Source organism: Balaenoptera ricei, chromosome 3 (assembly GCF_028023285.1).
Source record: "Balaenoptera ricei isolate mBalRic1 chromosome 3, mBalRic1.hap2, whole genome shotgun sequence".
Classification (NCBI taxonomy): domain Eukaryota; kingdom Metazoa; phylum Chordata; class Mammalia; order Artiodactyla; family Balaenopteridae; genus Balaenoptera; species Balaenoptera ricei.
The window spans coordinates 164,858,094-164,870,445 of record NC_082641.1 but is presented as its reverse complement, the minus strand read 5'-3'; the positions used below and the strand labels follow the sequence as shown (position 1 = coordinate 164,870,445).

The 12,352-nt window shown below is 49.5% G+C and overlaps 1 protein-coding gene across 3 annotated transcripts in view; it reads right to left on the bottom strand.

The window, feature by feature from the left end:
* Positions 1-11,459, bottom strand: part of TBC1D9B (TBC1 domain family member 9B) — a 44,284-nt gene extending 32,825 nt beyond the window's left edge. For all 3 annotated transcript variants that reach the window (XM_059917892.1, XM_059917893.1, XM_059917894.1), the window contains exons 1-3: positions 11,275-11,459; positions 8,156-8,266; positions 3,784-3,902 (exon numbers count right to left, since the gene is read on the bottom strand). In XM_059917892.1, coding sequence (XP_059773875.1) covers positions 3,784-3,902; positions 8,156-8,266; positions 11,275-11,392 — 348 coding nt within the window. In that variant the 5' untranslated portion in view covers positions 11,393-11,459. The remainder of the gene's footprint in view (positions 1-3,783; positions 3,903-8,155; positions 8,267-11,274) is intronic.
* Between the last annotated feature and the right edge of the window lie 893 nt (positions 11,460-12,352).

The following is a 12,352-nucleotide window of genomic DNA, read 5'->3' as shown; positions in this document are numbered from 1 at the left end:
TAAGCTAAAGTAATTCAAGGCAAGTGTTGCGGCCCAGACTGCTGCTTCTGCTGAGCCTCCTGGCAGCCTCGAATTCCTGTATCCATGAGCAGGGAGAACAGCCAGGAGTTGGGGTGAGGACCCAAAGGTAAGGTGTACCTCCATCTCAGTATAGCCAGTACCACTGTAGCTGCAACAACTCCAACCTCTTCTCTCTCTCAAGCTGCCTCTGGTGCCTCCCCAGAACACTACTGCAGGAACTAGCTCTATGTCTGGGAAAGAGGCTCTGGCAAAACACCCTTCTTGTTACTAAGGCCCTGCCCTTGTCTTCTGCTGCCCTCAAATGCACCTACTGGGAGGTTGGGGAAGGGGTCCCACCAGTGGAAAGGTGGGCCCCAGACAGCCTGTGGGCCATCACGGCACCCTGTCCCTCAGGCCACCTTCCTGGGTCTCAGCTGGCAGCCCCCTCTCCCCACTCCTTCAGCTGCACCTGGGAGTCCCCCAAGCAGGGAGCAGAGGGGCTGACACTCTGCTTTGCATTTTCCTCTGCATTGTCTGCTGGCCTCTACTCAGGAGTAATGGTCCTCACCAATGGGAATGAACGGCCTGGCTCACAGGACTGGGATTTTGTTTGTTGGCTGATACAACTGGACTGTAAAAATCACTGGGCAGATTTTAAATTACTGATTCAATTCCTGTGATGGTTTTAGGCATATTCAAGTTTCCTATTTCTTTGTGAGCCTCAGTTTAAGTTCTATTATGTGGTAGACCAAATAATAGCCCCCCCAAAGATGTTTACATCCCAATCCCCAGAAGGGTTGAGAGAGACTGACTGGTTGACTGAAGAGGTCATGCTGCTGGCATTCAAGAGAAAGGTTAAGGGCCAAGAATCACGGAATACGAGGCTCCTGAAAGCTGCAAAAGGCAAGGAACAGATTCTCCCCTTAGAGCCTCCACGAGTCAGCCCTGCCAATTCCTTGATTTTAGCCTGTGAGATTCATTTCAGACTTCTGACCTCCAGAACTGTAAGAAAAGGAACTTGTGTTGTTTTAAGCCACTAAGTTTATGGTAACTTGTTACAATAGCAACTGGAAACTAAAACATATTATTTTAAGAGTGTCCATCTTGTCTCACTTCTTACAATTTATGGGCTTAAAGCTGTTTATGGCATTCTCTTTCTCTCTTTTTTTTTAAGATTTTTTTTGATGTGGACCACTTTTAAAGTCTTTATTGAATTTGTTACAATATTGCTTCTGTTTTATGTTTTGGTTTTGTGGCCACGAGGCATGTGGGATCTTAGCTCCTGGACCAGGGATCAAACCCACACCCCCTGCATTGGAAGGTGAAGTCTTAACCACTGGACCACCAGGGAAGTCCCCTTACTCTCTTTTCTCTCAACCCTGCTTTTATTTATTTATTTTTATTTTTATTTAAAAAATTTATTTATTTTACTTAGTTTTGGCTGCATTGGGTCTTTGTTGCTGCACGTGGGCTTTCTCTAGTTGTGGTGAGCGGGGGCTACTCTTTTTGTTGCGGTGCGCGGGCTTCTCATTGCGGTGGCTTCTCTTGTTGCAGAGCACAGGCTCTAGGCGCACGGGCTTCAGTATTGTGGCACGCGGGCTCAGTAGTTGTGGCTCACGTGCTCTAGAGCACAGGCTCAGTAGTTGTGGCGCACAGGCTTAGCTGCTCCGCAGCATGTGGGATCATTCTGGACCAGGGCTTGAACCCGTGTCCCCTGCACTGGCAGGCGGATTCTTAACCACTGCGCCACCAGGGAAGCCCCTAACCTTGATTTTTAAATAGATGCTCTCATATTTCATTCCCAACATCACTTATTTGAGGTTTCTTTTGTCCTGGGTCACTTTTGCCACAGGTTTGTTTATATTTTACATCTGTTTTTGGACAGATGTTTTTTACATCTGTTGCTTTTCTGTATCATTCCTTTATTTTCTAAGGAATTAACTTCTTCCCTTTGTTACAGGCATACCCTGAAGATACTGCAGGTTTGGTTCTGAACCATAGCAATAAAGCAAATATCGCATTAAAGCAAGTCACAAATTTTTTGGTTTCCCAGTGCATATAGAAGTTACGTCTACACTATACTGTAGTATATTAAATACGCAATAGCATTATGTCTAAAAAAATAAGGTACCTATCTTAATTAAAAGATACTTTATTGCTAAAAAACTGCTAACTATAATCTGAGCCTTCAGCGAATAGTAATTTTTTTGTGATAACTATATTTCCTTCTTTCTAATTTCCTGGTTTCTCTGGCGTTCTAACTTACTGAACTGGACACCTGGCTCATTAATTTCCACCCTTTCTTCTTTTCCTCACGTTATAAAACATAAAATGTAAGGCTTTAAATTTCCTTCTGTGTGCTGCTTTTGCTACATCTCACAAATTCTGATAAACAGTAGTATTTCCATAATTGTCCAGTTCTCAGTTTTTTGTTTTTTGTTTTTGTGGCCTCGCATCTTACAGGATCTTAGTTCCCTGACCAGGGATTGAACCTGGGCCCCAGCAGTGAAAGTGCCAAGTCCTAACCACTGGATGGCCTGGGGATTCCCTCAATATTTTCTAATTTCCATTTTTTCCTTTGCCTCATCTAGAACTTTATTCTGTTCTGTTGATTAGCTTGTTTGGGCCTGGCGTAACGGAAACATTCCATAATGTTGCTGTTATTATTATTATTGCCCAGCTGGCTCATTAGGAGAGTGAAGACTTGCCTCTGTTCTCTTTGTCTATTTTCCTGGAACTAGAAAGGCAACACAGGTCCCACCCTGAACCCCAAGGTACACAGAGAACTGCTGAGGAACTCTTGGTGTCATCTGCCCAGGTCTAGGAGGTTCTGGCATAATGAAGTCACAAGGGCTTGCCCAACGTAAGTTTGCATCATGAAACTTTGACCCGGTAACTGCCCTCTGAGGAATCTAACCCAAGGCAATAATCCAACAGAAAGAAAAAGACACACACACACACACACACACACACACACACACACACACACACATACACACACTCAGATAAATGCTCATTATGTAATTATTCCCTAAAGAGGAAACAATCTAAACATCACTGTGCTAAGCTTTCACACATTGCTACAATCTTCATAATTATTTTGCTAGCTGTAAAATATTCCACTAAGAATACCACATATGACTGACCAAGTCCCCTGAATATAAAGTGCTCAGCCCAGTACTGTAAAGAAAATACTCAATAACTGCTATGTTAGCAAGTATGAGCGCTCTCAATTTGCAGAGGAAAGAACAGCTGCTTCCCCTCTTACCTTGGGACTGGGAGGCATTGTTTCCAGCCTTTTTGCTGACAGTGTTGCAGAGATCATCCTGATACATACATCATTCTGGACATATGAATACACTGTAGGGTAAATTCCAAGGAATGGAATTGCTGGGTCAAAGTGTCTGTGCATTCTGAAGTAAGGTTAGTTTTATAATAGAAATATACTTTAAATTATCCTGTCATTTCCAACTTCTTCCTCTGTTGGCCAAGAACTGGCTATCAGAGTTGTGTATCTGCATATTTGCTGAGGCCCTTTGCAGGGAATGGAAACTCTCAGCTAAGCTTAAACTCCGGTGGCTGGCCAGTAGATGGGGCCTGCATACGATGAGTTCAACTGCCCCTTTCAACACTAAAAGAAGAAGATCAGACCCTTCGTTTCCATCTCTGTTTAATGGGGGAAAGAACTACATGGTGTTGTCTGAAAGTTATAGAAGATGACAAAGGTGAACGCTGGTAGCCCAGAAAAGGGACTGAGAACCAGTAGTGGAAAGTGAATCTTACGTGTATCTTGCCCTTGACGAAGGTGGTGATATCTTCCTCATTGTCAAAGATGGACAGTGTCTGGAGTAAGTTATTTTCCAGCCATTCCCAGTGTTTTGTGATCTCTTTGCGGGAAGAACCTAGGGAGGTTTGGTGGCATAAAGAAAAGGAAAATCATAAAATCACCAGGCCTTAAACATAAACTCAAGAGAGATTAAAATGGGTGACCTAATTTGCTATACCAAAGTGACTACAATCTTTGAGCTGCTTACTCTTTCCTTCTTTATGTATATGACAGAAGTCATAAATGGTCCTGATAAAAACACAAAATAAAAAAATTCAGATAGAATTACAGAGTCATGAGGAAAATAAAGCCTCAATTTCCCTCTAATGCCCAGAGTTAAGAGTGACTGCTAGTTTCCTCTGTGTCCTACCAGAAATAGTCTATACATTTGCAGGTTTGCTTACTTACTTTTCTTCGAGATAAAAGGACTTAATGTGGTCTTCCACGTACAGGTGATTAGCCAGACACAGTCAGACTTGGTATAGGTGACTGTGGCTCTCCTGGGAATTTAGGCATCCACAGATGGCAGCTGGAGCTTCCTGGAGGACTCCAGGCCCCTGGCTGGCTGGTCTCCTGCTGGGCCAGAGGTGCCCATCCCTCTCTCTGAAGCCAGATGCCCCACCCAGGTCTTTGCCTCCTCCTCCTCATCCCAGTTCACAACCCAACCTGGATCCCGTCTCTTCCAGGAACCCCTGTCTGACCCTTTCAGTGTCTGGCTGGCCCCCAGTGTCTGCCCCACCTGGGAGGGGGTCCCTGTCCTCCTCAGGGAGGCGTCCTTGTGGGCACTGTAGGCCCAGTGGAAACGGGAGAACTCAGAGAGGCAGCCCATCGCCACTCCCAAAGAGTGAGGCAGCTGTTTTCTCTGCCTCCATCAGGGAATTGGGAAAAGGGGCCCCAGGAGGAGAACTGAAGGGATGAGGGAAGTCCCCGCCGGGCCTGGCTTCCGCTGCCCCTCTGGCACCCCACTTTTTGGGGTTTTTCATGTGTCTGGCATGGGGTTTTTGCACTTAAGAACTCTTCTCTTAATGAATTAACACAAGAACAAGAAAAGGAGTGAAGGCTCTGCTTCCTTTTCAGCATCCTGGGGTGGGACAGTCTGTGGGCTGCAAGCACCCAGAAGCCCAGCTGCTTCTGTGACCACGGAAGGCCCACACACTCGGCATGGAGGGAGCGTTAGCGAAGACATGAGTCCGACATGACTGTGGACCACAGACATTTTTTGCTGGGCGCCCGATCCCTGGTCACCCCATCCTTCACTGCCTGGCTACAACTTTTCCAACAGCTGAAGACTCAGCTCTGACCCCGCCCTGGCCAGGCTGAGCTGGTCCCTGTCATCTCCTCTGGCCCAGGCATCTGCTCATTGCTCTGTCACATGTCACCGTCCAGCCTGACTTGGTTAGGGTCGATTTGTTTGTTTCTTTACATTTACCCAAGAGGCTCACCACCCTAACAAGCAATTCCACAGAAAGACCCTCTCCCATGGGTCTGTGGGAGGATGCCCATGTGAAAATGATTAAACCCAGAATCATACAACCAACAGTGATAATCATAACAATAGATAACTATAAATAGAAATTACCTCTGGAAGTTCCTAAATCATCCATAAATTATTTTTGTTTTCATTTTTCTTTGTGTATCTATTATGGCCTCCTTTCCCTAGTGCACAGAGGCCAAGGTCTAGTTGTTAGGTGAAGGGAGTTCTTTCTTTCTTGCTCTTTTTGCCAAGAACCCACATTTGAATTTGGAAGTTGGATTTGCATGTGATGCAACCCTCTTACACACATGTTCCTGGCAGCCTAAAACAGAGGAATTTTGTCCACAATGCCTGTGTGGATCTGTCTGCATTTTAATTATAAATATTTACATATATTCACTTAAAAGAATTATTAGTTAAAAGCAACTCAATCTTCATTTAGCATTAAGTAAACACTGAAACTATGTCATCTCTATGCTAGGTACTGGGAATAAAAAATATAATAGCTAATTAAATTATTAAGTGCTATTTCTGTTTTCCAGAACTTTTTATGGATTATCTTAGTTGATTCTTAGAGCACCCTGGAGACAGGTACAGTTATTTTCATTTTATAGGATGAAGCTGAGGCACAGAGAGGCTGAGTACGTTGCCCAAGGTCACCGAGCTGGGAAGTGACCACACCATAACGCTGATCCACGCTGCCCAGCTGCAGAACCTGCCCACACCCTCAGGGAATTGCTGGCCTAGTGGGAGAGCCAGCGAGCCTTCAGTGCAAAAGTGCCGGTGGAGACATGGCAAGTCTAGAGGAGGGAGAAGGGTAGGTACATGAGTCTGGGGAATCTGGGAAGGTTTTCCATAGGATGTGCCATCTGCGTAGGTACTCAACAGAGCAGGAGGAGGTAAAGTGGACATGGGGCGACGCTGTAGGTACACCAGCCAGGACAGGTATGGTTAAGAACTTCAGGCCCTGCAAATGTCTTGTCTGGCCGAAGGCCAGGTGTGAGCTGGTGGGCGGAGGAAGACAGAAATGAAGGCAGGCAGACCCTGAAAAGTCCTTTAATGGCAGTCTAAGGAGTGGAGATTCAGTGGCAGGTGTCAGTAGGTGTCTGCTTTTGGAGAGCTGAAGAGAGGTGGTGGGTAAAAACAGAGAGGCATGAGCAGATGAGCACAGGGGCCTGACCAGGGCAGGGACTCCACGGTGCAGCTGGGTCCCTCCCCAGCAGCAGGCCCTGATGCCACCAATGGGGTTCCCACAAGGCCCCCCAGAGTAGCCACACTCCTCTCTCCCCACAGAGAGGCTGCTCTCACTGCCACTGCCCCTCTCCACCTGCTTCCTGAGAAGGAACACCTTGAGACAAAGATGAACATCTCAAGGGCCCATTTTAGAGTGAAGCGTCTCATCTTAGCCCAGGCACACACCAACTGCCCTGGGCCCTACCGCACAGGAAGCCTCTCTCCTGCGAGTGCCCCACTCTGGGCACCCTGGTGCCTTCACCCCTTAACCTCTCCCCCAGCCCCCCAAGCTGGAGTCCAGCTGTGAACACTCCCAACACCTCTTCTCAGGTCTCCAAGGAAAACCATTATCCTGGGGGACAGTGACACTGTGGCTTCTAGCACAGAGAGATTTTCAGCACAGTGGACACGAACAGGTGCTCTGGGTCTGATCTGTGGTTCTGTGTGACTTTGGGCAGGTTACTTAACCCCTCTGCGCCACAGTTTCCTCATCTTCAAAATGGGGAAAATCAAAGTTCCACCTTCTGGAGTTGTTGGGAGGTTCACATGTCTGGCACGCAGGAAGTGCTGTCTGAGTGCCAGCTATGACTGCTGTTTTATCCCAGGGACCTCAGCCAGGCTGGTCCAGCTGAAAGGGGACTTCCTCCTGGACTCCTGGGAGGGTGGGTGTGTCCTCCGAGGAGGACAGCTACCGGCGATTCTCGTTATTCACAGTGGTTATGTTCTACAAAGTCTCCTGGAACACTGAATTTGCCAGTACTGCTCCCAGGGGAGCTACAGGGCTAAGTTCGTGCGAGCCTCTGGTCACAACATTTTCACCAACCGATCAATACACTACTTTGCCTTATATGTCTTTCTGCCTAAAGACACCTCATTTAATATATATTTTTAATACCCTAGCATTGAACTCACAGCCAGAAGCACTGTAACTCATGCCTGAAGGAAGCTCATCTAACTCGTATTTCTCCATGAGGCACATCACAGCTTCCCGCGCTTAAAAACACCACACAGCACTTCAGCACTATACCTGGGGCCGTTTTAAACAGCAAAGTCACCAACAGATAACACAAAATGTGAAAAGCATGGTGCTTAGACTTCTAAAAGGAGACGTGTTTATGGTTTGAGAGCTGAAACAAGAAGGCAGAAGGATGCCTTGTTCCACCTCAGCTGGGAACCTGTGTGTCTGGTGACTCAAATTTTTCATTGCTCTGCAGACACACATTTCCACAGATGTCCACAAATGACCCCAAAAGTACCACAGGTATTGATTTTGGGGTTTACAGATCACTTTTAGTGAGTAGGTGAATTAAAAAATATGTAGTCCATGGATAATGATCGGCTGCATCCACCTCGAGAAAAGGTTAGCAGGAGAACATGGACACTGCCCAAGGCCAAGCCCTCAGAGAGGCACGCAGGGCTTCGTGGGGCCCACGTCCGCTCGCCCTGCATCTGTGCGCAGCTGAGCTGCCTTCCTAAGCTGGATGCTGGCCTGGGCTGTGCTGTCTGAACAAGGGGCAGCGTCGGGTTCTCAGTGGGCCACGTCCAATGCAGGAATGCAGGCTGCGTCCCCTCCTCTCTGGGGCAGGCCCTGCCCAGCACCCCTCGTGATCCAGGGCACCTACCGCACGCCACTGTCCAGTAGACCTGCGAGTCCTGGGTCTGGTGCAGGATGCGGTAAGGGGCCACCCGGGCGCTCGAGTCCAGCACCACATCCAGGGTGCCCACGAGAAGACCTGGCAACAGGGCAGAGAGAGGGGAGGGGGAGGGAGGGCTGCGCTGAGAGCTGGGCCTGGCTGGAGGCAGCCAGGAGGGTGGCACTGCCCCCAAAGCCCCAGCCCAGAGGGTGAAACAACTTACATTACCCTGGTCCACTAAATTACTTCTTTTTCCTCAAAGGCCTTCAGCCAGTGTCTGATCCCTATCAAAAAATCCCCTCCCACTTCTTCCTGGAAGCTTCTGCTTGTCCTCCTGACTCAGAAACACTTGCAGGCAGGGGCAGATTCATGTTTTACGGGGCCCAAAGCTTAGATGATCTGGGAGGCCCTCTTCAAGAAAAATACAAAATCAGGTTTGAAAACAAGTATTTCTTCAGAATGAGAAAGTACAACAATGACAATTAAAAACAAAACAACAATACTACAAATATCACAAAATCCAGAAAAATAATATGTTTCATTAACTGCCAGACACATCTCTTAAGACATGTTTGTCTGACATGTGCGGCCTTTTTGGCTGTGTACTCTGATGCCTTTTTCATAAGACGATGATTTTGTAACATCGTTTTCCACATCAACGACAGGAAGATAATGTAGCCTCAAAAGTCATGAATAAAAAGAACATGCAAATTTTTAGAATTGTCCAATTTAGGAAAACACCGATCCCGTTTTGTTTTTTTTTTCCATCTCTGAACTGAAGCATTTTAGGGCATTTCAAGTTTTCCTTCTCATCACAATGTCATTGACATTTGGCAATGTCACTATTTCCCCAATAAATTAGAGGAAATGTCTACCTTTTACCACTATTCGATTCATTCTTCTTCATTAATTGAATTACCCAGCTACATAAAAGCCTGTCCATTGTTCCTATTTGAAACTTATTTTTTCCTTTTCATGAAGTGCTACTTTTGGTATGATCTGAAAATATTTTGTTACCATTTTCCTGTTGATATCAGAATAATTTCTATTGATTTTATTGCTCGATTTTAACACTTCTGTTTCATATTCCATTTTTAATTTGATTTTTCCCCCCTCCAGTCGCTAATAAATAAAATAACCAGTTACAAAAGAAGGTACTCTTCACATACATCCAAGTCAGGAGTCTGTAATCTCTCCCTTGTTTTACTGAAATGTTCTAAAATGCCTCTCTAAATTGCAGTTAAAGTGGCATATTCAAGCCTTATCAGTGTTTGGAATAAACTGCTTTTTACTGTTTGTGTTGAGGTTTCTCTTCTGGTCTCAGAAATTTTATTTTAATTCCTATATTGTTGGCATATCCATATTGCAAGACTTGAAAACTTTTTAATGGGCAGGCCATCTCATCACACTCTTCAATGAAGAATCTAGGTTGGTATCTGTTTTTAAAAGACAGCTTGAGTAAAACCACATCACTAACTGTTCCTCCCCCAGGGAGACAGCGGTCAGGAAGCCACGATGTCCATGATGGCACAGGGGAGGCCATGCCAGAGGCCATGCCAGGACTCACCAAACCTAGCTGGAGCAGAGAGTTCAAGGTGTGGTTACCAGGGGGGACCTGGGGAGCTCTGCCTTGGGGGACATGGAGAGATGAGTGTGGTAGAAAGGGCCTTCTCTGTACAGGAAAGCAGAGCACAGAGGGACCCACCCACCTGCTGAGATGATCTGTGGAGAAACAGAGCACAGAACAAGCACTGAAATCTGACACAACGGTATGCTGCTGCAACCAAAGATACTGGTCGCCCAAGCATTGCTTTTCTACATGGGCTTCAAGGTTGACCACCGGTCAGTCTCTCCAGAGGGGCTGCTGTCTAACCTCCACTGAACAGCCTAGTCCAGGAGGCAGGTCCAGCACTGGCTCCTGTGATTCTAGAGGCCTCTGGGAGGGAGCTCAAGGCACCGAAGGGAACAGGTTTCTTGGGAATGGTACAGTCTCTTCCACATCTGGAGGTGTGGCCCAGGAAAGACTGACGGAAGAGCTCTCCTATGGGAAGCTTCTATCTGCATCTGGTAGGACTGCATTAGCTGCTAATGTTGAAAATTAAGACATTTCACAGAAAATTCTCTTGATAACTGGAAGACCTGTCAACATTGGGCCTGAGGTCCTAAATGGCAACAATGGGCCACCCAAGGAGCGCAGGCACTGGTCTGGCCCTAAGACTGACCCAGGTCTGCTTGGGAGTGCCTGGGGCAGGTCCTGGAGCATGAGGGACCTTGGACAACACCCATAGAGGGAATGCCCAGTAGGCATCCCCTGGATCCCAAATGCCACACACTCCAGGAGGTGCCTGTCTGGTCTAGTCCTGTGTAGTACCCAGACGGGCAAAGAGGCACCTTGGCTGGTTCACCGGAACACATATACTGGCGATTCGGCTAAGCCTCGGTCTGCAGCTCCAACGCACCAAAAAGCAGAAAAGGTGGGTGAGGAGAAGCTGGAGGGATGGGGACTGAGGCCAGCAGCAGCTGGGAGGAACTCTGATCTTGCTGAAAAGGCAATTCTTTGGTGAGTTGGGAATGAAGGAGGCAAAAGAAAACGAATGCTTGTGTCACTTGACCCCTCCTCAGAGGCACTTGGAGAAACTAAAGCAGAAGCAGGGGACCGGAAGATCTCGCGGACTTTCAGCTGTGAAATCCCCTTCCAGGAAGCTGCACACGCCTCCGCTAAGCACCGGGAAGCTCACGGGCAGCGAGTCCGGGCAGAGGCGGCCTCCAGCCTTCTCTTGGCTGCCCTGGTTGACCGAAGTCTCCCCACCCGCCTCCTAACGCAAGCGCATCTGTCTTCCTCGAGTCCCTGGCCCCGTCCTCACCTCGCACCACCCCACCCCGTCCCTGCCTCCCACCCGCGGTTCGCGTTCCTACCTCCCACCCCCCAACTCAGTGCCGGCCTCGCGCCCCCAGGCCCCCGCCGCACGCGCTGACGTGCGCGTCCGCAGTGACGCGCCGAGGCTGGGCCTGTCCTGGGCCGCTCGTCCTGGGCCCCGCCGCCCGGCGCCCCCTCCTCGCCCGCCCCGCTGCGGCGCCCACAGGCCCGGCCGCCGCGCGCCTCTCACCCGTGAGGCCGCCGCCCTTGCCGTGGCCCCGGCGCCGCTGCAGCACGAAGAAGGGGTTGGCCCGCTCCGTCACCCACAGCGCGTTGGCCACCAGCACCTCCTCCGGGCCCAGCCACATCGCGGCGCCGTTCACACCGGGCCGTGGCCGGCCAGGCGGAAGCGCCGCCGCAGTCGCCGCGCGGAGCCGAGCGGACGGGGCGGGGCGAGGCGAGCGGGCGGCGCCCCCTGGCGGCCGCCGGGACCAGCGGGCCCTTCGGGCTCGCTGGGCGCTCCGCTCTCCCCACCCGGCCCCGCCCTCCCGCCCAGTTCTCGGGCCACAGGCCGGCTTAGCCAGGCCGTGTCCGCTTCCCTTTCGCCCTTCTCGCTGCAGGGCCCTGCGCTGCAGCCTCATCTAGGAGGAGCGGCCAGGTGCCGGGGCCACGGGCCTCTGGCCGGAATGGTTGAGTCCACGGTCCACAGATAGCAGGGCTTCTGACCTTTTGTAAAAACCCATCCAGGGTTTGCGGGGAAAATGTAGAGAAACAGCATTTGGAGATACAGTTTTGGCTGATTGTTCAGGGCAAGCCAGTGCGTGTTAACATTGGAAAGGGTGGCTGGAAAAGGGTTAGCTGATCGTGGTAACTCAATTTTGGCACTTGGGCCTAAGACGAAGAGAACCTCCGGGAGCCCAGGACAGGTTGTCAGGAAGCCCTAAGGCTGGCAGGGTCCTCAGAAAGCAGTGCAGTCCCTCACTTGATAGATGGGGTCACTGAGGCTGAGTGGTCTTGGGGTCGGGGGCAGGGCCTGCCCTGGGGCCAGCAGGGTCTTCTGAACGGGCATGGGGCGGGCAGCAAAGGGAGGCTGGGGATGTGGATCTCCGCTCTCCCAGTGCTGGCCTGTAGGGGTCGACCGCCTCCCAGTCCAAACATTGACCCTTTTGAGTGAAAGAGGGAGCAGTTAATGCCCTCTGGGGCAATAGGCATGAATCCAGAATATCCAGGGCTAATTGGGATGCAGGATCTGGCCTGAGGCCGCCAGAATCCGGCAGGAGGCCAGAGGGAAGGGGGCACTTTAGAATCATCCCTGGAGGCTTAAGGTG